The sequence below is a fragment of the Bicyclus anynana genome, chromosome Z (assembly GCF_947172395.1).
Source record: "Bicyclus anynana chromosome Z, ilBicAnyn1.1, whole genome shotgun sequence".
NCBI classification, from domain to species: Eukaryota; Metazoa; Arthropoda; class Insecta; order Lepidoptera; family Nymphalidae; genus Bicyclus; species Bicyclus anynana.
This window is the reverse complement of record NC_069110.1, coordinates 12,331,484-12,357,982: the sequence shown is the minus strand read 5'-3', so window position 1 is coordinate 12,357,982 and position 26,499 is coordinate 12,331,484. Positions and strand designations below refer to the sequence as shown.

General features: G+C 35.4%; 1 protein-coding gene across 6 annotated transcripts in view; it reads right to left on the bottom strand.

The window, feature by feature from the left end:
• Window positions 1-26,499, bottom strand: part of LOC112049111 (disco-interacting protein 2) — a 121,471-nt gene that overhangs the window by 78,077 nt on the left and 16,895 nt on the right. For 3 of the 6 annotated variants that reach the window (XM_052890891.1, XM_052890886.1, XM_052890887.1), the window contains exons 2-3: window positions 23,566-23,643; window positions 21,109-21,222 (exon numbers count right to left, since the gene is read on the bottom strand). In XM_052890891.1, coding sequence (XP_052746851.1) covers window positions 21,109-21,222; window positions 23,566-23,643 — 192 coding nt within the window. The remainder of the gene's footprint in view (window positions 1-21,108; window positions 21,223-23,565; window positions 23,644-26,499) is intronic. The other 3 variants (XM_024086889.2, XM_024086890.2, XM_052890890.1) reach the window with 2 other exon arrangements.

Here is a 26,499-nt window from a genome sequence, read left to right as displayed (position 1 = left end):
TAGATCGCAAAGAAGTTTAATCTGAACAAGGTGAGCACAATAGAAAGCTGTATTATATGCCTGTATAATACAGCTGCTTTTGGAAATTCAGTTTGTTCGTCTGTATGTAAAACAGCTTATTTAATTAAGGCTTTGTTTACCAACACTTTTATTAAGTCAAGTCTGTCTATTCATAATGACTAAAATTTTTCGGTAGGCGAATTCCAATGAGAAAACCAGGATTGTCACTCCGCGGTTTAATGCGATGTTTGTTTGTTAAAGCTATGCTTGGCTATATTAATATATGAATGTTAGTTCGTTCGTTATCAACCCATATTCGGCTCACTGCTGAGCTCGAGTCTCCTCTCAGAATGAGAGGTTAGGCCAATAGTCCACCACGCTTGCCCAACGCGGATTGGCAGACTTCATACATGCAGAGAATTAAGAAAATTCTCTGGTATGCAGGTTTCCTCACGATGTTTTCCTTCACCGTTTGAGACACGTGATATTTAAATTCTTAAAATGCATTCAAATTCTGAAAAGTTGGAGTTGCATGCCCCGGACCGGATTCGAACGCACACCCTCCGGAATCAGAGGCAGTTGTCATATCTACTGGGCTATCACGCATCCTATATGTATGTATGTATGTATAGTATATTTGACATGTGCCCTTTTCAAAATTGCATATTCAATTGAGATCGAATATATTTATTACTTACTAGCAGAACCTCTGGTTTCTATTCTCGTGGGATTAAATAATTTCTGATAATGTAGCTTGCCACTGGTGAAAGAGCTTATTCATTGCATACAAATATACAATGGTTCGTATCTACGAAACAATCCTTATGTTACAAGTCTTAATCCAGGATAGCTCAGTAAAAATTGATAGAAGCCGTAAAACACCTCGTATCAGGTATTCACAGACTAAATTAGCTAGCAAACGGATTATACAGTTGCGTAGGCGATAAAATTAAATATAGTTTCAGGTTTCAAAATTTAATTGACAATATCCTTATATTGTTAAGTTGCAAGCTGGAACGTACAATTTAACTGCACTGTCCTCTCACTTGACTCAAAAAAACAATTACATCTTTTAAAAGGTGTTATAATATACTAGCGGATGCTCGCGAATTTCGTTTTCCTATTTAGTAGCCTATGTGTTAATCCATGCTGTAATACATCTCAATACCAAATTTCAGCGAATTCGGTTCAGTAGTCGAGGCGTGAAGGAGTAACAAATATTCATATCATCAAAATCATCAGTCTTTGCAAATCTCGGGAAAGCATGATGGTTTCGGAATAAAAAGTAGCCTGTGTTAATCCAGAGTAAAATCCATTTCCATTCCAAATTTTAGCCAAATCGCTTCAGTAGTAGCGGCGTCAAAGAGTAAAAAACATCCAAACATCCATACAAACTTTCATGTTTATTATATTATTAGGATGTACAAACAAGAGCACCTATATTCTTAAGCGGAATTTAACATTGTTATATCAATTCACCATTAACAGCATATTTAAACGGTCCACTATAGAAGCCAGGCGTCCTTCCTTAAACGAGAATGGATGTGGAGCTTATACCCACCACGTTGCTCTATTATCTCCTATAAGGAGAGAGGCTTGGCTGAATAGTAGGCCGTTTAAAAATACTGAATATGATGATGATTACTTCTAATGTTTATTGCAGTCTTAAATAGTATTATACTTGTAGTGCAATAAGCTACTTGCCTCTTTTTAACCGACTTCCAAAAAGGAGGAGGTTCTACGTTCGGCTGTATGTATGTTTTTTTATGTTAACAGAGTTTAAACTGAATTATGGAAGTACTATAAGCTATATTTTATTTTGTCCCTTCAATAATAACCAGTAAAAAAAACAATATAAATGAAAAAATATCTACGTAAAATTTTTGCTATATGAGATAACAGCGTGATTGGCGTTTGCAGTGATGTGATATATCACGTCACCGCAAGCGCCAATCACAAACCGATGCCTTGTAGCGAATGACGTCCCAGTTTATGATTGGCGTTTGCGGTGACGTGATAAAAATACAATTTTGTTTTATAAAAATATTACAATTACGACATTATTTTCACAAATAAAAATGTGATAAGATTTTCTAGGCATCTAAACTGCCTCTATACAAACAATCTTCTTAGTTTTGTAGAGTAGGCGAGTAGCCTATTAATATAGGACAAGCTGATTGGAATATACAGTTTATTTATTATCTACTTTCAAAATGTAGCAAACTTATATTGAAAATTAAACGTTACACTCAGGTAAACAAACCAGTCTTATTCTCTATCTTCACTTTTTACTTTACAAAAGTTGGAAAGTGCGCAGACTATATTATATCGATGGGCAAGTGGGCGGGACGGTAAAACTCGGCGAGACGTCGGACGTTGTATCGACGCGCTCGTATCCGAATAAATATATGAATAGCGTCATGTGTGCCGCCCTTACACACGTTCAAATGTAAACCAGGGATGTTACGGAGCTTCGACTACGTTATTATTAAACCTTCGGTGCCGTCTTCGGCTCCGACACTTTTAAATCGGAGGTTTTAATCGGAGGTCGACGCATAATTTGCTACTATAAGATTTAATTCATTTAAATTAATTTATTGTTAATTTAGTAACATGCTATTTTTTTTCGTTGTTTGTGTTTTATTTTATATTTAAAATAACAAAATGAAAAGAATTTCACTAAATATGTTTTATTGGTCCTTAAATAAATCTCTCTCCTGCCACCATTTCTGAGTTCTGACCCTGCCTGCAACTCCGGTTCTGGCTCCAATAAATCAAATTTAAATACTGACTCCGCCTTCGGTTCTGATAAAATACCTCTGTTACATCCCTGATATAAACCATATGAGTACGATCTCGATATTTTTTTCACTGCCCTCATCTTTAAGTGCACTGCAGACTTGACGGTATAATTGATCGTGTGTGGCTGGCGTTATTTGCTGTTATTATCGTAAATACGCTCAGCGCGACGCATAAATGTACTAAATCTTTCACTTTTCCAGCTTTCATTTCTCAATTGGATATCAATACAATGTTGCAGCATGGTTTGTTTTCAAGATAGTAACTTCTGTTTGCTGAAATGTGTCGACTTCCGATATTAGAATTATTAAGGACTACGATGGCTAGTCATCACTCATTTTATAATGGCTGTAAGTTCGTGTACCTGTGCTCTTGTTCCTACCACAGGTAAGTACAGTAGCTAATTATAGAGTTTGGGATTATGTGGCTTTAGAAAATCCAATTGGCTACCGTACTACGAGTATTCTCGGTCTAATTACGTAAAGACCAGTATTGCACCCAAATCACGAACAAAATTGTCTGTCGTATTTTTTAGGGGGACTGGGTAAAATTACACAATACAAAGTAAATTACAAATACATACAAAAATATTTAACACCAATAAATATTTTGTACGTCCTTACACTACACAAAACTATTTAATCGCAATATACACGTGTGATTTTTACACACGCTAATACCCTTTGACAAAGACATCGTTTATTCTGTTACTGAGTATTAAATTACTTGATCGATGTTTTGCTGTTAAAGAAATTTAAAGAATCGATTCTTTACAGATACTGTTTATACTTTATACCTATTACAAATTTGATATAAATAAGTTAGAAATTCATATAAAAGAAACGTAATTCCATAATTTAATAAACTAGGAGTTGTTAACCGCTTTTTAAACCATTCAACTACACAAAAAAGCAATTTCAAGGAGCTCTTTACAGGGCGAAAACGATTACAACTATGAAAGATCAATTCTTCAGAAGCAGTTTTTATAAACGCGTTAGATCATTGATCTTATATTTTGATAGAGGTAACGTCTAGCGAGGCAGATCCTTATATAATTAGTCTGAGGTACTATGGTAGAAGCATAGGCTGACAAACTTTTAGCCTTTATAAAATGAGGTATACCCAGACAGTCTCTCATTCTATTATAGACTATTAAATCTAATGCTACAAGTAATTATAGTGATATAATAGCGTGCTATATAAGTTAATTATGTCGTGCTACTGTGCCAATAAATAAAAAGCTGTTGATACTTCAAATTTTATTAAAACTCATTCCTAATAGCATTGAATATAAAAAACAAAGTGTTATTTCACTCAAAACGTCATGCCTGAATAACTATGTGTAAAAATAGTACTAAATAACGGACGCATAACTACAAAACGTACAAAAAGTATGATGAAAAGAGAACCCAATGTAACTACGTGCTTCAAACGGATACTACGAGTAAAAGGGACTCGTCGAATTGGTAGTAGCCACTTTGTTGAGTGTATGTGTGAGTTTATATACATTGATAGCTGTATATGACATGCTAATAGTGTATTGATGTGTTATACATGGTTTGATTTTTTCTTAAATAATAAATGTTATAAATGTTACAAGTTATAAAAGGATTAAGAAGATGTATATATAAATTGATATTGTAAAATGATAAAATATGAGTATAAAATCAATACGCAATAAAAAACTTCGTTAAAAGTCCGACAGTTTAAAACGTAGTGGATAATCAGGAAAATTATTTTGATCCATTAGATCAGTCGACTTGTGTCGTCACGAGACGAGATCATACGAAGTGTTCCGTGAGTTAGGTGGGGAGTAGTGGGAGGCCGAGTGCTGGATATATAGGCGACTAGCTCATTCTTGTAGTGACATTCGAGCCGTCCCCACCCTTTGTTGTATAATCTTTCATGGTTTATTTTGGGACAGGCGGGGAGAATGACTTGAGTGGAGAAGGGGGGGGGGGGTGTTAACTAGTTTTAAAAGACGTCTTTACATCCTACACACAACGGTCACAAGACCGGGACTTCTCTCAAGATCATTCTCTGCCACGCGAGGGTGGGAACATTCTTAGTGAGGATTGTTATGTTCTTTAAATCCGCTTCTGGTGTCAATCCGTATTTCCGACATACTCGTATATGTAGGGTCTTATGATTTATTTATTATAATACATGGATGCTGTCATTTGGTAATAAGTATTCTAAGCTCTAAAACTACATTGTAAAAAACTGGCACTAATTTGATAAGTTTTTATAATTTTATTAACATATTATGTTTCCGTCTTAGTGACCTTCTTTTAAACTTACTAAGGTGATTATATTTTAATGTTACAAACTTGTATTTTTATATTGTTTAAATATATTTTTAAAAAAGAGCAACTGTTGAGTTTTTGACGTGACAACGTCTTATAATTCGATGAAGCCAGATGCAAACTCGAAAAAAGATGACGTCATGCGTCGTTCCCTCGCTCTAGGGTTGCCAATTTTTTTTACATGAAATAAAGTCTATCTCGCTCTTTCTTTTGAAAAATACAACCATTCCATCAGTATTTTCTGACGTTGTCACGTTCAACTATCGTCAGTAAACCGACTATACAGACAACCGAATTTTAGTTTCAAACGAATAGTTAAATAGTAATAATCAAAACCTACTTACAAAAGACGAATTTTGAATTTATGAATTCAATTATTTTGAAGAAAGTATTCCTTTATTCAAACATTAAAATGGCGACGTGGAAATAATCAGTATTGCTGAAAATAAAAGTAAAATCGCACTCTGCCATATTTGGCCGTGACACGCTTTATAGATACGAAGTCAATATTGACTGGACATCGCGCGTGCCGCGAAGTGCCGTCCAACAAGTTGCATTTCAAGTTTTTGCCTCGTTCCATAGACATAGATCTTCAAACTTTTTATTACTAAAGAAGTGAAGAATGCCATAAGTGCACGGCGGTTATACAAAAAACACGACTCATAGCGTGAATAATGACTCTTTTTGCAAACTATTATTTTATAATTACAATCATTTTCGCATTGCTTGTTGCAATTATTAAATGTTTATGTTGAATACTGTCGGAAGCTAAACGCACTGGCATAATTATTGCAAATATACCGTATCAAAAGTGCCAAAAACACAAGTTGATATTGACTCTATCAAAACATGAGTTTAAAATGTACATAATACTATAATAGTTTATATCGTTTTTACCTTAAAAAATATTACAAGTAATTGAAATGTAATTGTGTTTGTGTAATAACTGGCAAGACAATGTATGCTATATTAAAACCTACGACAGATAAAAAACTTAAAACACGATTACAGTGCGGTCGCGTGCTATAAAACAATTCCATTATTAATTATACATATTGTCATATAAAACTACATAGTACAAATATAGGGTAAACAATATTCTACCAACGTCATGTCTATAAGTTGTTCTCGAGAGTCAACACAATTCTCTCGCTTGAAGTTTTGATATTCGGACTCGTTTCCAGTCTCTCGAACAAGCCGATTTCCGAAAAGGCTTTCGTACTTTTCGCACTGCGGCAGGTAATACAGAAGACCGGAGAGTATAACCATAACCAGCCATTTTGCTTAGCGTTTGTGGACTATGTACTTTCTCATTATTTCGGTGTGTAAACCTGTGTGAGCTAAGGTCATTGCAAAGATGCCGTATCAACTACAAGTGTACTTTTTACGTAACTCCTTTAAGTTTTACTTAAAATTATGTAAGCGGTGGCTTTTTATGCCCGATTCTTTTTCGATTATAATAATTTTAATAAAACGCTCCGTGGCTTTGGGTGACACCGTCACAGGTCTACAGGTTAGAATGTAAAAATTCTACATTGTCTTGACATAGAGCAAGCGCAGTGTTAGCCCTCCAGCTAGATGGTCCGATGACATTCAGAAAGTAGTGGGAAGTGGCTAGATGAAGAAGGCGGAAAATAGTGCTCACGGTAAGGCCTATATCCAGCAGTTAACGGATACAGGCTGAAGATGACATAATTGTACTATATGAACTGAATTGGGACTTATAAAGCGGGACCATACGTTCCGGTTCAGTTAGTACTAAACGGACAGTTTTGATACTTGTATATTATTTCCCACAAGGCTTACACATTAATGCCCATTCATACTAGCACAACACATATAGGTAACTAAACATTTATAGAGAATAATAGGCCTTAATACGGATTTGCCAAGAGAAGCGTGTATACGTTCACGGTCCAAATAATTGCAACACTAAAGAAGTACAACGTAAATATTTAAGTTTAGTATTTTCCCTAGTGGGAAAAATGATCCTTGACGAATGATGTTTCTATGAATGAATTATGAACTCGTGCGTTCCCGTTACTGACATGTTCACAGCAGTACATCTGTAGCTCTACATCTGACGTATGCTGTGTGATTTTACAATATGAGATATGTTTTCACTGCTATCGGCAGTCGGCATCTTGATTAGTATTATTATTTACTGTAAGTTTTAGTTCGAAGTCTAATAAAAAAAAACACGTCGAACAGTGCGTGTTGCCAGTGATGACCTATGGTTCTGAGACTTGGTCGTTAACTATGGGCCTCACAAGAAGGCTCAGAGTCCCACAGCGGGCGATGGAATGCTCGGAGTATCTCTGCGTGATCGAATCAGAAATGAGGATATCCGCAGAAGAACCAAAGTCACCGACATAGCTCAACGAGTCGCTAAGCTTGTTCGAAGAGCCGATGGGCGTTGGGGTCCCAAGCTGTTGGAATGGCGACCACGCACTAGAAAGCGCGATGTTGGTCGATCCCCTACCAGGTGGACTGACTATCAAGCGAGTCGCAGGGATTCAGGGATCGTGATGTTTGGAAGTCCCTACAAAAGGCCTATATGTCCTGCAGTGGACCTCAATCGGCTGATATGATGATGATGATGATGATGATGATGATGATGATGATGATGATGATGATGATGATGATGATGATGATGATGATGATGATGATGATGATGATGATGATGATGATGATGATGATGATGATGATGATGATGATGATGATGATGATAAGTTTTCACGTAAATTAGTACAAGTACAAACTAAAACCATTAGGGTGAGGCCCGAAATATGTATGCAGAAAAAACCAAGGACAACGTTTTTTTTCCTAACCTTTTCCTATACCTAAGTAGCTGGTTATGTGTATTACATATTAAACTAGCAAATATAGCTTACAATACACAAAAATATTGACATCTGTTACGGAAGTATTCACGTAGCACCGGTACTTTGACACCTGGCTACCTGTTAAATTTTAACATGTCATGGTCAACTGTGGTTTGAATTCACTCAGATGTTACTTACTAATATTATAAACTCGCATACATTTATTAAACGTACGTAATACAATTTGCAATCAAAATTCGGCTACCTCTTTTTTTCAAAAATCCTTAACCGTAAAATTGCTTTAAAGCTAAAAAGTATCATCATTACTAGCCTATTTGGTCATTAGAAGACTAAGTAATTTTTTAAGGATTTCTTTTGTAAGAGATGGGATTTGGAGCTTATACTAACCATTGACCATCCAATATATCCACTTGCCTGCATCGCTAACGGCAGGACATCCGATAAAACATATCGTGTGTTGGTCGCGATCTGCATGATATCATACAGATTTGAATTGATAATAATCGGAACCGATTTAACGCGTGGCTTAACGTGCTAGCCGGAGTACGGGGGTGTAATAGCACTTGGCTCCTAATTCCCAAGTCTTTGTTGCTATTAAAAATCAAAGCTTACCGCGTATCGTCAAAGCTCACTAAGCCCTCATTCGCACGAGATTTTTTTAACGGACTTTAAAAGCGTTCAAATACTACAAATGCATTCCCAAGTATATGTTCACACGACAACGTTTTTATAACACGACGTTTTTTTTCGAGCAGTGTTGCATTTTCAATTTTAGGCGTTAGAAATAGACTTTCATATACTATAATTTGAACGCTTTTTTATCGACCGGTAAAAAAAATCTCGTGCGAATGAGGGCTTAGCGAGCTTTGACGATACGCGGTAAGTTTTGATTTTAAAAGCAATTCATTTGTAAAATTATCATTAATCGAAAGGAGATGCTATGCTTTCTCATATATCATTTTACAGGTAGAAAATGGTTCAATGTTTCGCCTTTGTGCATTTTTCTTTGTTCAATAAAACTATAAAACAAAATAAACATACAACTGATTTTTGGATTTCAGTTCGTCGGAGCAAGGTTAATTTTTTTTTTCTAAAAGAAAATGATCGTATGACTTTTGACATGAATATATATCGGTACTAAACCAATGTTATGCTACTCGATCACACGTCGGAAGTCGGAATGCAAGAAATCAATAAGCAATATTAAACGATTGGGAGAAGTAAAATATTACTAAGCTTTATATTTAATATATAATAGACTAGCGGACGCCCGCGACTTCGTCCGCGTGACACTCGATGTAAACTTTCAACTACCTCTACCCAACGCTACCCCTACCCTACCCCTACCTTTTCCTGAATTTTCTTTTCCATAAACCTCACGGATCCCGAGACCTTTCCAACGAATGCAAAACCGTAGAAATCGGTTCGTGCGTTTTAGAGTTATAGCATCAGGAAGGAAAACCCGACTTATTTTTATATAGTAGATTATTATTATTAAACAGGTAAATTCACGAAAGCGATATTTATCTACATATTATCAAAATCATCATTATGATGATGATGATGAAATAAAACGAAATAAATTATCACCATGACGATGATGATGATGATGAGATAAAACGAAATAGGCATTTTAATTACGAAATTATCTCTTTTTACAGGGCAGGGCTAGTCTATACTCTATACTATATACTATATTACTATATTACTATATTACTATATAATATTATATAGTAATATAGTATATACACCCCCGTACTCCGGCTAGCACGTTAAGCCACGCGTTAAATCGGTTCCGATTATTATCAATTCAAATCTGTATGATATCATGCAGATCGCGACCAACACACGATATGTTTTATCGGATGTCCTGCCGTTAGCGATGCAGGCAAGTGGATATATTGGATGGTCAATGGTTAGTATAAGCTCCAAATCCCATCTCTTACAAAAGAAATCCTTAAAAAATTACTTAGTCTTCTAATGACCAAATAGGCTAGTAATGATGATACTTTTTAGCTTTAAAGCAATTTTACGGTTAAGGATTTTTGAAAAAAAGAGGTAGCCGAATTTTGATTGCAAATTGTATTACGTACGTTTAATAAATGTATGCGAGTTTATAATATTAGTAAGTAACATCTGAGTGAATTCAAACCACAGTTGACCATGACATGTTAAAATTTAACAGGTAGCCAGGTGTCAAAGTACCGGTGCTACGTGAATACTTCCGTAACAGATGTCAATATTTTTGTGTATTGTAAGCTATATTTGCTAGTTTAATATGTAATACACATAACCAGCTACTTAGGTATAGGAAAAGGTTAGGAAAAAAAACGTTGTCCTTGGTTTTTTCTGCATACATATTTCGGGCCTCACCCTAATGGTTTTAGTTTGTACTTGTACTAATTTACGTGAAAACTTATCATCATCATCATCATCATCATCATCATCATCATCATCATCATCATCATCATCATCATCATCATCATCATCATCATCATCATCATCATCATCATCATCATCATCATCATCATCATCATCATCATCATCATCATCATCATCATCATCATCATCATCATCATCATCATCATCATCATCATCATCATCATCATCATCATCATCATCATCATCATCATCATCATCATCATCATCATCATCATCATCATCATCATCATCATCATCATCATCATCATCATCATCATCATCATCATCATATCAGCCGATTGAGGTCCACTGCAGGACATATAGGCCTTTTGTAGGGACTTCCAAACATCACGATCCCTGAATCCCTGCGACTCGCTTGATAGTCAGTCCACCTGGTAGGGGATCGACCAACATCGCGCTTTCTAGTGCGTGGTCGCCATTCCAACAGCTTGGGACCCCAACGCCCATCGGCTCTTCGAACAAGCTTAGCGACTCGTTGAGCTATGTCGGTGACTTTGGTTCTTCTGCGGATATCCTCATTTCTGATTCGATCACGCAGAGATACTCCGAGCATTCCATCGCCCGCTGTGGGACTCTGAGCCTTCTTGTGAGGCCCATAGTTAACGACCAAGTCTCAGAACCATAGGTCATCACTGGCAACACGCACTGTTCGACGTGTTTTTTTTTATTAGACTTCGAACTAAAACTTACAGTAAATAATAATACTAATCAAGATGCCGACTGCCGATAGCAGTGAAAACATATCTCATATTGTAAAATCACACAGCATACGTCAGATGTAGAGCTACAGATGTACTGCTGTGAACATGTCAGTAACGGGAACGCACGAGTTCATAATTCATTCATAGAAACATCATTCGTCAAGGATCATTTTTCCCACTAGGGAAAATACTAAACTTAAATATTTACGTTGTACTTCTTTAGTGTTGCAATTATTTGGACCGTGAACGTATACACGCTTCTCTTGGCAAATCCGTATTAAGGCCTATTATTCTCTATAAATGTTTAGTTACCTATATGTGTTGTGCTAGTATGAATGGGCATTAATGTGTAAGCCTTGTGGGAAATAATATACAAGTATCAAAACTGTCCGTTTAGTACTAACTGAACCGGAACGTATGGTCCCGCTTTATAAGTCCCAATTCAGTTCATATAGTACAATTATGTCATCTTCAGCCTGTATCCGTTAACTGCTGGATATAGGCCTTACCGTGAGCACTATTTTCCGCCTTCTTCATCTAGCCACTTCCCACTACTTTCTGAATGTCATCGGACCATCTAGCTGGAGGGCTAACACTGCGCTTGCTCTATGTCAAGACAATGTAGAATTTTTACATTCTAACCTGTAGACCTGTGACGGTGTCACCCAAAGCCACGGAGCGTTTTATTAAAATTATTATAATCGAAAAAGAATCGGGCATAAAAAGCCACCGCTTACATAATTTTAAGTAAAACTTAAAGGAGTTACGTAAAAAGTACACTTGTAGTTGATACGGCATCTTTGCAATGACCTTAGCTCACACAGGTTTACACACCGAAATAATGAGAAAGTACATAGTCCACAAACGCTAAGCAAAATGGCTGGTTATGGTTATACTCTCCGGTCTTCTGTATTACCTGCCGCAGTGCGAAAAGTACGAAAGCCTTTTCGGAAATCGGCTTGTTCGAGAGACTGGAAACGAGTCCGAATATCAAAACTTCAAGCGAGAGAATTGTGTTGACTCTCGAGAACAACTTATAGACATGACGTTGGTAGAATATTGTTTACCCTATATTTGTACTATGTAGTTTTATATGACAATATGTATAATTAATAATGGAATTGTTTTATAGCACGCGACCGCACTGTAATCGTGTTTTAAGTTTTTTATCTGTCGTAGGTTTTAATATAGCATACATTGTCTTGCCAGTTATTACACAAACACAATTACATTTCAATTACTTGTAATATTTTTTAAGGTAAAAACGATATAAACTATTATAGTATTATGTACATTTTAAACTCATGTTTTGATAGAGTCAATATCAACTTGTGTTATTTTTTATTATTTTTATATAGTAGATTATTATTATTAAACAGGTAAATTCACGAAAGCGATATTTATCTACATATTATCAAAATCATCATTATGATGATGATGATGAAATAAAACGAAATAAATTATCACCATGACGATGATGATGATGATGAGATAAAACGAAATAGGCATTTTAATTACGAAATTATCTCTTTTTACAGGGCAGGGCTAGTCTATACTCTATACTATATACTATATTACTATATTACTATATTACTATATAATATTATAAAGAGGTAAAGTTTGTAAGTTTGTAAGTTTGTCACATTTTTTAAATGGGGTAATCTTCGGAACTACTGGTCCGATTTCAAAAATTCTTTCACCAGTAGAATGCTACATTATCGGGGAGTGCTATAGGCTATATTTTATATTAGTATGATATATATTAGCCGAGTTATCACAGTTTTTGTCATACAGGTCAGACCGAAAATCCTCCTAAGCAGACTTATTCGCATGCGCTGCCTTAACCATTGTGTAAAATTGAAATTAATGTATGGAGGCTTTATGTATCTTTAAAAGATCTACAAAAAAGTCCGCGACACCATATATCTATCTTCTATATATTAGCAGATATAGTACCTTTTGGGTTTTAAAAATTATTAATTTTATATACTTAGGTTTACGTCATTATTTATACAACTAAACTTTAATCCTTATTAAAATAAATTATTTAATAATCACAAGGATATTATGGAGATAAGATTTGCCCTTTACAGTATGTTAATTACTTAAATAGTTTCGGAGATAATACAAAATTTCTAAAAGACGCAGAAATTCCGCTATATGACGCCCGGCGCTTTCATTTACGTAGTTCCCGTTCCCGTGTGAATATGGGGATAAAACATAGCCTATGACACTCGCAAATAACGTAGCTTTCTATTGGTAAAACAATTTTCCAAATCGGTCCAGTAGATCCAGAGATTACCTACTACAACCACACGAACTTTACCTATTTATATTATTAGCATAGAAGTCTCTATTTCTCTTGGTCATACCACCACTCTCGAAGGACTGGACCAATTTTGCTAAGGGTAGGAGTAAGATAGAGAAGTTACAGGTTAGGGTAGGGTACGGGTAGGGAAGCGTAGGGGTAGTGTAGGGGTAGGGTAGGTTTAGGGCCGGGTTTAGGGTAGTGGTAGGATAGGGGTAGAGGTAGGGTAGTGGTAGGGTAGAGGTACGGGTAGGATAGGGAAGTGGTAGGGTAGGGGTAGGATAGGCGTGAGATAGGGGTACGGGTGGGATAGGGGTAGGAAAAGGATAGTGTACGGCGAGAGTAGGGGTAGGATGGGGGTAGGGGTAGGATGGGGGTAGGGTGTAGGTAAGGTAGGGGTAGGGTAGGGGCAGTTTTGGGGTAGGGTAGGGGTAGGGTGGGGGTAGGGGTAGGGTAGGGTAGGGGTAGGGAAGATGTAGGGGTTGGGTAGGGTAGGGTTGGGGTAGTGGTAGGGTTGGGGTAGTGGTAGGGTAGGGGTAGAGTAGGGTAGGGGTAGTAGTAAAGTTGACATCGAAATTTACGCGGACGAAGTCGCGGGCGTCCGCTAGTTGTATATATGTAGAAACAAAACTGTCGAAGTCGCAAACCGTCAGCGAGTAATGGTGTGGTAATAGCTCTATATGAACAGTAGCACACGTTGAATGGTAAAAATAACCGGCTGAATTTTAAAGTGCGGCATTTTAAAAGCAAACCTATGTTTGTGTTTGCGCGGCCCGCATCATCCTTGCCGCGCAACACAGCCGCGTCGCACCACTGATCGTTCAAAGTTGCCATTTACGTGTTTTAGACACAGAGCCTGCATAATCAGACCTACCTCATTTTACAAAAGAAAGTTTTCAACCTGCACCACTGACCGTTCAAAGTTGCCATTTACGTGTTAGACACAGAGCCTGCATAGTCAGACCTACCTCATTTTACAAAACCAAGTTTTCAACCTGCACCAGTGCGATCACTAGATAGTCAGACATACCTCATTTAACAAAAACATACAAGTTTTCAAGCTCTTACCTCCTAGGTACTGTAGCTAATAGGCTAGTTGACACTTTTTTTTAATGGTCTTAAATCTATAATGTATATATATGAATCGCAAAATGCGTTCGTACTTTGGCCAATTCTTTTTTTTAAATGTTCGTTGAAGTTCTAGGATAGTTTTTACGACGAGAAAAATTTAAAAAGATTAAAAAAATATTTATATTCCCATACAAACGATTTGTAATTATTTGAATTTTAAAATATATCATATGTATGTATATGGAAGAAGTGCACAAAAGTAAAGCGAAGCTCGACCGGGTCCGCTAGTACTTTATGAAAATTTCAATTTTCAAATATTTTTTTGACAATATGTGCCAAAACGCTGCCGGCCATGATGGTCTATATTTTAACCGATTCATTCAGTCACGTTAACAAATCCTTTACTAAACGGAGCGTTTGACAATTAGTACAGTAAGTAACGTTGTGACGTCACAAAATGGACGACAGCGTTTTTGGCGTTTGGAAAATTTGAATTAATACATGAAATTTAAATTAAGTTTTTATAAGAAATTTTCAACTTTAATTAAGTAATATCAATATATTTCGGACCCTTATATGTATTGTGTATTGTTTAAGTATATTTAAAATTAATATTTTTCACAGGATAATATGAGAAATCAAGTCTTTTTGTTTCGCAGCAACCCATCGAAAAACACAGTTAAAAGTATCTAGCGAATGATTGTCTGGCGACTGGATACAAGATTCCTCATGATAGCTTTTCCATAAAAGCATCTAAATGGTACGCTTTACAGAACTATAAGCATCTGCAACCCTTGAAATTTGCTTCCTGCATAACCCACCAAGGTCCAAACTCCATAATTGGCTAACAACCTATGACAAAAGCATGGTCTGACAAACTTTCAGTGTTCATAAAGGAATGAGGCATGTCTAGCGATCGCAGGCGCTCGGACCATGTACTATGCTACTAAAGTATTCAACGTTAAACCTTTCGTTCAACACGAACACATTCACATCAGAATATTTTAGTAGAAGGAAGCCAAAGAAGAAATACGGTGTTTAAGAAATAATGCTGGCTGTAAGTAAAGAATATTTACTAACCTGATTTGATAATCGTAAATTATTATTATAGCTTTATTTTCCACTTAACAAATTTTACAATACACAATATCTTAATTATAAACTAATGCATTTCTGTTATTTTGTTATGTGGCCCCAATGGGTAAAAGCCTCCTCCATCCTTCCCTAACTTTGGCCATATATATGTATCCAGTTTTTCCCTGCTGTTTTTATTATATCATCGACCCATCTCTTCTTCTGTCTTCCTAAATTTCTTTTTCCAATTGAGCCCTGTCTTATGGTGAATACTGTACTAAATTGCTAATCCAGAAAAGCTGCCGATTGACAATTGAAAATCGCTTTTAAATCGATCAGAAGATAGAATAGTATTATATATAGAATATATATAATAGTAGAAATATTATATAGAATAGTAGAATTTATTACTATACAAAAAAGTATACTAATAAACTGTACTACATTTTTAGTATGATCCAGAATAATTTTATATGAATATTATATCAAGAATCCTCTAAAAATTATTACGAAGTTTCCATTTATAGTTTTGTCATCAGATGATGTAACCGGAAGGTAAGTTCATTGAGACTATTGTAATGACCTTAAACACACAATAAGCAATGTAGTTTACTTTGATAGACTTCTTTCTGTATTTTTCACCCGCGTGGTTTCCGTTTCCGTAGGAATACGGGGATGATATATACCCTATAGCCTTCCTCGATAAATGGGCTACCTAACACTGAAAGATTTTTTTTCAATCAGACCAGTAGAGATTAGCGCGTTCAAGCAAACAAACAAACAAACTCTTCATCTTCATAATATTAAGTATAGATACAAAATAACACATTGCCATTTACTTAACCCTATCTTTACATTAAAATAGAATCTTTAAGGTAAAATATATCTCTAAAAATACTTTATAAAGAACCTTGATAGAAAGGAAATCTTCCTTCTTATCAAGGTTCTTATCGGGAGGTTATTGTGGATGTAACGTTTTATAATATTGGAAAGAGAGATATAAAATTGTTAAAAATACAATTTCTGTTTAAATCATTTCTGCTCGCTACATATCAAATACAAGGAGCTTATTCTACTACACGGATTCGAGGGCCGGATCTAATATTATATTGTAACACTAGCCGACGCCCGCGACTTCGTCTGCGAGAAACTCTATGTAAACACCCTTATCCTACCCCTACTGACTGATTTTTTACACCTTGTGTTTGAAAAACCCAAATATCTTACGGAACCCTATTTTTTTTCCAAAATAAAATTTAGCCTATGTTACTTGTGGATAATTTAGCTTTCGAATGGTGAAAGAATTTTTAAAATCGGTCCAGTAGTTTTTGAGCCTATTCATTACAATCAAACAAACAAACATACAAACAAAGTTTTCCTCTTTATAATATTAGTATAGATAAAAATCTCGGTATATTTTCTACCGCACTCTATGCTTGGATCGTTCCGCTCGAATACTTTGCTGTTGTTTTATTTTTAGTGGGGACTACATACCTAATTGTACGATGCTGTGCGAACATGGTTGTTTGAGTTATCGAACATTAGTTCTATTGTTTTTACAGTGGTTATTACTCAACTGCAGGAAGGGTTATGTTTTTCGCGCGTATCTTGTACCTATGTATGTAATATTCTTAATTCTTAATTACCCCGTTCTTCTTAATTACCTTCCAAACCGCTGGACGGGTTTAATTAAGATATCATTACATTTGTATTAATAACCTAAGTGTTCTTAGTTAGGTGAATTAAAAAAAACCAATACAACGACTGTGAGACGCTATAGACTGTGGTGAAAAACAAATGTATTTCGACTGTTTTTCTAAGTGCTTTCGACACTTCAGGACTAAGCATATTTTTTTTTCAGATCTTTATGCAGTCGGGATTATTTTCATTTTATATATTTTGTTAAATTGTGCCATCATTTTTTGTATGCGAGTTATATTTGGTCTATAGAAATTTCATCCATTTTATGCGGTGTTTACCAATCAATCGATACATAATTAAATATTGTATTAATCCATACTTTTACGTATTAACAAATGTAACATTTGTACAACTGTTGATAAAAACTGTTGAAAAAAATACCAATTATTCATTTAAAAAGGCAGAAAAATTCTATGGAATTGAAATACTGGTAATATTTATTGTGATACTCCTCCATCATAGAGGTGAGTTAAAAAGGTCTACTCTTTTCAAGCTCGTCAAAAGAAAAATACTGTATAATATGATAACAATGGGGAGAATATGTTCAACCGAGCCGTATTGAGGTTAGTTTTTGTTATTTGCGCTTTTTCGTTTTACGCCGACGAATACTGGGCAAGTGCGTTCTACCTCGTCCCACTGACACACTAAATGTTCACAAAAACACCAGCGGATGGGCCCGACGAGCGAGGATGGAATTGGCCGCGTGTGTTTATTTGTCTTGACTATTAGACACGATCGATTATATTTTATCGGAGAAATTGATCAACGCAGCCATGTTAATTTTTGTACCCATTAATCATATTAATACTTTCTACTAGAAATTTATTTTGCAAGCACTGTAAATTCGTATACAAAGATTTATTATGCATTATGAGGTAGGTTTGTTTACAGAATAAGAAATACTACAACATTATAACCGATTTATGCAGAATAAATAAATCAAGATATATAAAATTAAATATCAAGGAAGAGTGCGGGTGTATATTGTTACCGGGCGAAACAAATTTGAAGGATGGCTTGGATGAAAAAAGCCCCTGTTAAATAATACCCAGTTAAATAAACAATATAATATAAAAAGTTTAAACAATATTGTCATGAATAAATATTTGGTTCGTGTGCCCATGGACCCTATTAAATCATATAAATCCATATTAAATTTCAAGAAGAGGGCAGAGGGTCTTATTCTACATCGATGTATTTTCATACAGTGTAAAAGCTAATTGATATTAATTCCAGAAATGACACAATAGTAGAGTGTGAAAGAAATTAAAGAGCACAAAAACTTAAAACAATGGCGCATTATCTATGTCAGTAAAGATCTATTTTTAGGGTTCTGTACCCAAAAAGTAAAACGGAATCCTATTATTAAGACCAACCCATCGTCCGTCTGTCACTAAGCTTAATCTCATGAACCGTGATAGCTTAGTGAAATCAATAGAGCATATTTCCTCGACCTCCGAATTTCAGAAGAAACAGCTCCGATTTTGATGATTTTCTGTTTCGGAGCTGTTTCTGAGGACTTCCAGCACATTTTATGTATTTTTTGACTCCACTAGTTAAGCAGTTGAAGTTTTTACAGATGATGTATTATTGTTGTCGCTGCCACAAATACAAAATAAAACAGGATAAAATAAATATTTAAGAGGGGCATACAATATATCATATCACCTCATACAAGAGACAGTTCTCTGCCATTTTATAGATAATGCCGGTTTTCAATACGATACGGATAGACAAATAAATAAATTAAATATTAAATGCAGTAGTAAATTACACTCATTATAAAATGGAAGCTTATAAAAAGATATGCATATAGGATTAAATACTAATCACTTATTAATAGTACAACAATAACAAATCGACCGGTTTTAATCTATCAGAAGGGTGAATCAAACAGGGTTAAATGCAAATTGAACTGGTTGCAGTTAGAACTCTATGTCAGTCATCATCATGTCTAAGGACAACTAATGTAGTCCCCTCAGTTTAATGCCATTTACAATGATTAATACACATTGTACTCATGTGTATATTTTCTGTGTAAAATATACTCGCTAATAGCTTCCATAAAATCTATTTACGGCCCTATAATTTACTCAAATTTCGGTCAAACGAAGTATTTCAAGGTTTCGCTTTCATAACAAATAGCCCTCAACAAAGGTGTATTTGTTTTTCTAATAAAGCAGTGTAATGATATTGCTTTGTTAGAATACATATAATGAGATAAAACGATATGAAGCCCAATTACTGCTTTAGGGGAATAAGTATTTTATTTACACAATAAAATAGGAACAAAGGTCCTTCAATCCCTACAAAGGGTATCCCTACCTAGCGTAGGGTAGCGTAGAGGTGTGTAGGGGTAGGGTAAGGGTAGTGATCAGTGTAGGGTAAGGAAGAAGTGCACATAAGTCAGAGCGAAGCTTGACCAGGTGCGATTGTCATTTATAAAACGATAACTAACTAAAACTGCTGAAACTTTGTAGCAAGCTAAAATCGGTCATTATTCAGTATTTTATTTTTATGACACAGAGACTCTCTGAGGAAGTATTTTTTTTTAATTAAGGGGTGGAAATCGTAGTAGCAACTTTGCATGAGAATCTATTCTCTGAAGTTTGAAGAAGATTTTCCACGCGATTTAAGTCATATATAGACAACTAACGGACCCAGTACTTGTATATATGTTTTCTGTGACCCAGTCAAGCTTTTTGACTTATTCAACTTGACAACTTCTCCCCAGTAGGGAGTTACGTAAGCGACCAATAAATAAGCTATCGGCAAGAAACAGAAACTTTAGACGCTGAATGCATCAAGATTGCCTGACAAAAAGTATCAGGGTATTTAATTAAACTTAGGGATGTCATCAACAAAGAGCGTGACTCGACGCGCTATACCTACAGAGCGGAACGCATTTGCATGCGACAATTTAGCACCGATAACACATTCAAGGTCCTATTGAAACACATACTTTTATATTGTTACGCTTTTAATTAACTTGAATAATAGACATTCTCGTTACTGTGGAGGTAATTTTTATAATTAAATTCCCTTATAAACGAAGCTTGTGTGCGACAGTAGCATTAGTGAACATTGAATAATCTATAATATTATAAAGAGGTAAAATTGTGGTGTAGAGGTAATCTCTGTATCTACGGAACCGAATTTGAAAATTATTTTATCACTGGAAAGCCATGTCTGTGAATGACATAGGCTATATTTTATCCCAGTATTCCCACGGGAACGGGAAATTCGCGGGGCATCTGCTATCTTAATATAAGACCTTTATTGCTTTACAATAATTTAACTAAAGCATTTTCCCCGAGGAGATCTGTACGTCCTAATGGGAAACAGCTATTTGTTAAACGTAATATAATAAGTTGCGAAGTATGTATATAAAATAGAAAACCTATATAAAAAATAATACAATACAAAAAATATTATCTAGTTTCCTATCTCTATACCTAAATATAAAATTATTGGCCGCCATTGATAATATGGAACGAGATTTAGTAGTGAAAAAAATATTCAGTCTTTAAATATTATTTAATGAAAAACGAATTCGCCAATGTGCAGATTTTAACTAAAATATATTTTCAATACAAATATCCTCCTGACATTTTAAATGGTTTTAATTGAAACTTCGTTAACATTGTTATACGCTTTGGGCAACATATTTATCGAACGCTCGTTAGCCGAAACCTGACCGAGCATATAGATACGATAATAGGTTTTTCGGATAACAATGGCTTTGTAATATTGTTTTAATGAATGCTATGCTACAGAATATTCGTCAATTCGTACAGTGTGTGTGTGTGTCTGTTATCGTGTTAGTGGCCACTACCAATCCATCTACAGTCCTAAGATACCTGAGTGGTATCTCTTCTCGTTGTGCGTGACCCGTCGATGTGTCCGTCGGTTCCTTGTGAGCTGGCGGCTGCTGCCACTGTCGCCGCGAGGCCCGCGAGGCAGTTGATTGCCTGCTGTAATATACCCTTAGATAACGCTTGGACACCTTTTTATAAACCGTTGAGTAAGTAGGCAGACTCCTATCATAATGCATATTATAACATCTACCTTTCCGGGTCAAATGTCACTCATAAAATATCAACAATACATAAGTAACGAACAATGTACAGCCAATATGTAGGTATCAATTTTTAAGCTGTCGCTCTCATTTTTTTGCGGTTGTTTGACTACTTTTACTTGCATTTTTGATAACACTTAAATGTGTCGCGTAAAGACCTACTACACCGAAGCCAGTTTTGCAGTAATCAAATAGTTATAGTATGCTTTGGGTTGCGCAACGGATTATCATAAAGTACGTTGAACCCAACGTCTGATAAGGGCCGAGGTGAGGACGTTATCAGGTGGCGCAATGCAGGCCCGAAAATGCTCAAGCTGGCAATTCGAGAGGTGGGCGATCAATACGGGCTGTACTGGTGTACCCATGCCGATACCGCATTTACCAAGCGCAACCTAAAATCCAATTTTAGTACGCGCTTGAAAGGCCGATATCACCGGAATGAAATAATCCACAACGTTTGAAAATACACATCAGACATTTGCACGTTATTTTGTATAAAAATACATTCTTGTGTTCAATGTCAGACACTGACAATTAAATTCAAGTGTGAACAGTCTCAAGAGGCAGACAAAATTACGACTATAACAATGCAACTTTAACAGACTATTAAAACTTTGAAATTTGTTATTGCTACATCATTAAATGTCTTAACAACATTTAAAATACTTCAAAATCAAGAATGATGATTAGATACAAACTGTGAAATAGAAAATGGCATAGCTAAAGATAAAAACATTTCAATTTGATTACGTTTCAAAAGAGTGAACAAGGTGTGTAATTAGGCAGTAAAAACTACACGACATCACTGAGATGAAGCGGAACTTTCATTTAATATGAAGTATTATAACTAACTTGATTAAAAAAAAACAAAAATATAAGACAGAGATTTATTATTGTTTTTTTATAGCAAACTGTGTGTGGTTTATACATTTTATTGGACTAAACATGTAATGGTAAAGTGAGATAATTTAAACACAGTTGAATACTACCGCTCATAATGTCTATTTTAGCTGACAGTAAAATTTCATCTTAGCATCCGTTCAGCTACTCGTGCTAGCGAGAAACGATTTCACTACTAATTAAATCCAATTATCCCTGCTATTTGATCCAATAATCAAAAGTATATTAAACACGATACGATTAAAGATTTCGCAACTGTAACATTTTGCAAGTGTTAACATATATAGCATAGGAATAATACACTCATGCGGTGGGCATTCATAGGGATAACGTGAACATTGACATTAGAAACGTTTGTGATCTCGTGCCTATTCGGATAATTGATTACTTCATTAGTTTCATACGCACCTCATTACGTTTCACCTCGGGCCAAGGTTTATAACAGTTTCGATATTTATACGCAAATTGCACCACAAGCATGAAGCTGATCCATTTATGAGTGCCAGTTCTAGTATAACATTACGTGCCTTGACGAAGGTACTGAGTAACATTCTGATAAAGTGTGGTTGACGTGCGTGTAGCTCACCAGACTAAACTATTATACGTAAACAAAAATAACTATGGTAACTACATGTACAAACTGTACCTATATAATGTCGTTATCGACGAACGCTGGGCCTCGTTATACATTAATTGTTTATATTTCCAGTTTGATTTTTTTACGCTACGCGAGACCGAAGGTCGGCCTCATTATTTTAATGATTTCTACTACCGGAGCAACACAACGTCAATGTAACAATGCCAATAAACGTTGGCGATCATAAAAAACAAGTAATAGAGTAGTAAACTCTAATACTAAGAACAATTAAGCGTCATTTATGCAACCATGCATTACGAGTAACTTCGCGTATCATCTCTCTGAAGCGTTTATTATTATTATAATTAATAATACCCATAAAACTATGGTAGTTCATCGTCCTCTGTTCTAAATTCGAACCGAATCGGGAGAACAGATTCAAGATGGCCTCATCATTTAACCTTAGTTGAGGAGACGAGGCATGAGACGCTGAGGTCCCAATATTTCGCGAGTCCAGCGTTCATCGACGACGACTAATTGACACTTGACCCCGACGACGCTTCTGTCGCGACCTTGGACTCGTAAGTACTGGTGAATATTTCGATTCACACTAGACACCACTAATATACCAATTAGGTTGGGTTAAATGGAATTTAGATTTTAGAAGCTGTGCCAGTACTTGCGGGTCATTAAAAACAATATTATTAGTTCAGGCAACAGTGTTAGAAGCTATTACATAGAATCAGATAACAATTAACTAACCTTGAGGCTGCTGTTGCGCCGTGTAGGGCGCGAGAAGTCGGGTGCGTTTCTTCTCATATCCTTTTTGTGTGATGTCACCTGTAATGGAATATGTTATCAGTCCTTAATATAAAGAAAACTGTTTTTTTGTAAGGGACCATTAAAATCACTCGCGTAGTTCCCGTCCCCGTAAGAATACGGGGATATAATAAAACATTGTTACTGTGCAGATACATTCGTAAACGAATTTTGAAAATCAGTCGGTAAATCCAGAGATTACTATCACACCTACGGTATCTTCTTTCCTTTTCAAAATAAATTTCTTTAATATCTATTATTTATTAACTCAATTAACAAAGAAGCTTATTTTAAATTCAGAGCAAATATTGGTTAGGTCTCACTTAAACTCAAGAACCAAATAAGAAAACTCATACAATAATTAATCGAGTAATGGTCGAGCAAACAGATATTATTTATTTAATTATAGATTATATATATTTAGATATATTAATAATATATAAGATCATAGAATAAATAGTTTGAAGAAAAGCAAATATTGTATTTAACACAATATTTTGTTGGTCACCTGCTTACAACATTCTTATTCACTTCAGAACTTAAAAAGTATTGATTTTCCAATCAAATATTCACCTAAGTATCGTTAATAAATTATGTAACAGAGTGCGCTGTGCATTGTGTTTACTGCTATTGATTCCACAGAATAGAAAAACGAGCTACATCGAGTCATTAGCTTGGAGCAAAATTATAGACGGCTTCATTCAAACCGAATGTAGTTTCGATCGAAGAGTGATTATTATTATTTATAAGTTTGGTTCACGTTCCGCAAATTACCGTACTGACTGCCTAGTGGGAGTTTTCAATGTGACGATCGCGAAAACGTAAACGCGAATTTATATGGAATTGAAACGGTTGTGCAGTAGTGCCACTATATGGCGCTGTTTCAATTCCTTAGAATTTCGCATTTACGTTACGCGACCGTCACAGTTTGAGAACTACCACTAGGCACTCTGAACCACACAACACATACCAAATGATTAGGTATGAGGTCTATTTTATTGTGCTTATATAAACATCCCGCGCTATGATTGTTGAGCTACACAACTCTAACTATAAACACGCCTGAATGTGTTTATTTTAGTACTAGACGACGCCTGCAACTTCGTCCGCGTGAAACTCGATGTAAACTTTCAACTACCCCTACCCTACCCCACTCCTACCTCTATCCTACCATACCCCTACTCTACTACTACCCTACCCCTACCGTACCACTACCCTACCCCTACCAGCCAGTAATTGCACGTGATAGCGTTGTTCCAGTCGTTCACGCGTGTTAGCGTGACCAAGGGATATATGGATTCATTTTTATATATATAGATAGATTTATATTGTCAGCAACATAAGAACGATAGATTAGATGTTTGTCACGCTACAATATAAACAATCATAGCAGCTCGCCTTTCTGTTGTTAATACAAAAAATAACTAAAAAATATACATTATAGCTTGACAGATTCGTTCGTCACACTACCGATGGTCCGCGGGGGCTGGGAGGTGGGTAGCGATGACAGTAAAAAGTTGACCGCTACACATAACATATTACGTTACGAATAAGTCTTCAGATTTCTCTGAATATCCTGTAAAATAGAACTTGATATTCTAATGTACAAGTATGTGTATTACAGATTAATAAATTTAAAATAACATTTTTTTCCTATTAAATATAAATCGGTTTTTATAATAGTGATAAAAATGAGTTATTTGGTTGACAACCAATAACTTAAAAGGTCGCCGGACACATTTTCGAATATCGTGTATCGTGTGCGGTTTGTTCTGATAGCCGCAGATCATTAAATACGAGTTGTCGTCGACAGTGACTGCCCAGGACTGATCAAGGAATAAAATAATATAGAGGGTACGACTGGTGCACCTCACTTCCAGTCTCTTCCCCGCGTGCTCGATTTCACACCCGCGCAGTGCTTCGCCCCCCGTCGCCCGCATATCATGGGAATATGTCATCAACGAACTTGCCAAGATACAAGTTTTGATTTTGTCATTGGACTTATTATCATAAGGTGGTGAACACGATCCTAGCTATTTATTTTAAAATAATAAAAAAAATATTTTTCTATAAGTTACTATATCCAACATATTTCATAAGTTATAATAACAATAACGGAAACATTAAAACAAAGAAGTAATAAATTTACGAAACAAAGAAGTTTTTAATAAAGAAGTAGTAAAGAACTTTACTTCTTTCTTTGTTTCAAGTAAACTCGATTCCATTCATTTTATTTCATTTCATTAGATAACAGTCTAGTATTTAGTACCCCATTAGGTAAAAAAACAATTGAATCAGTAGTGTGATATTTGAACTGAAACTACTTAAGATCATCAAAACTTTCCATATTTACTATTCTATATATAAAAACTATACAATACGTTCGATCAAAATCCCATTGTAGATTTTGAGGTGATTTTATAATAGATTTGTTTACTGAAGTAGAAAGTAATATTTGAACTAATTTAACCCGACGATTCGCTTCACAATAGTATTTGCGAATGCGAAATGCAATAAATAATGACTAATAAATAGGTCATGCAGTGTCAATCGATCACATACATATTATAATACCTACATATAATAATCGATCTACATATCAATATTATTGTAATTATACAGGGTGTCCCGTAAATATTACGACATACTTTACAGGGTGACAGCTGACATCAATGCCTACTAAAATAGCGCAATATATGTTAGCCGAAATTTTACGGGTTTCAAGTTTCATTGGTTTTTGTACAAAAACCAGAATTACCTGCCTTCAAGTTTAATCGTACCATGTGCTGAAAAAATTCTTAAAGCGTTGATGTTATGCTTGGTAATTATTTATAAATAGTTGATTCAGCTAATGAAACTTTGGTCTTTTCTTCTGCA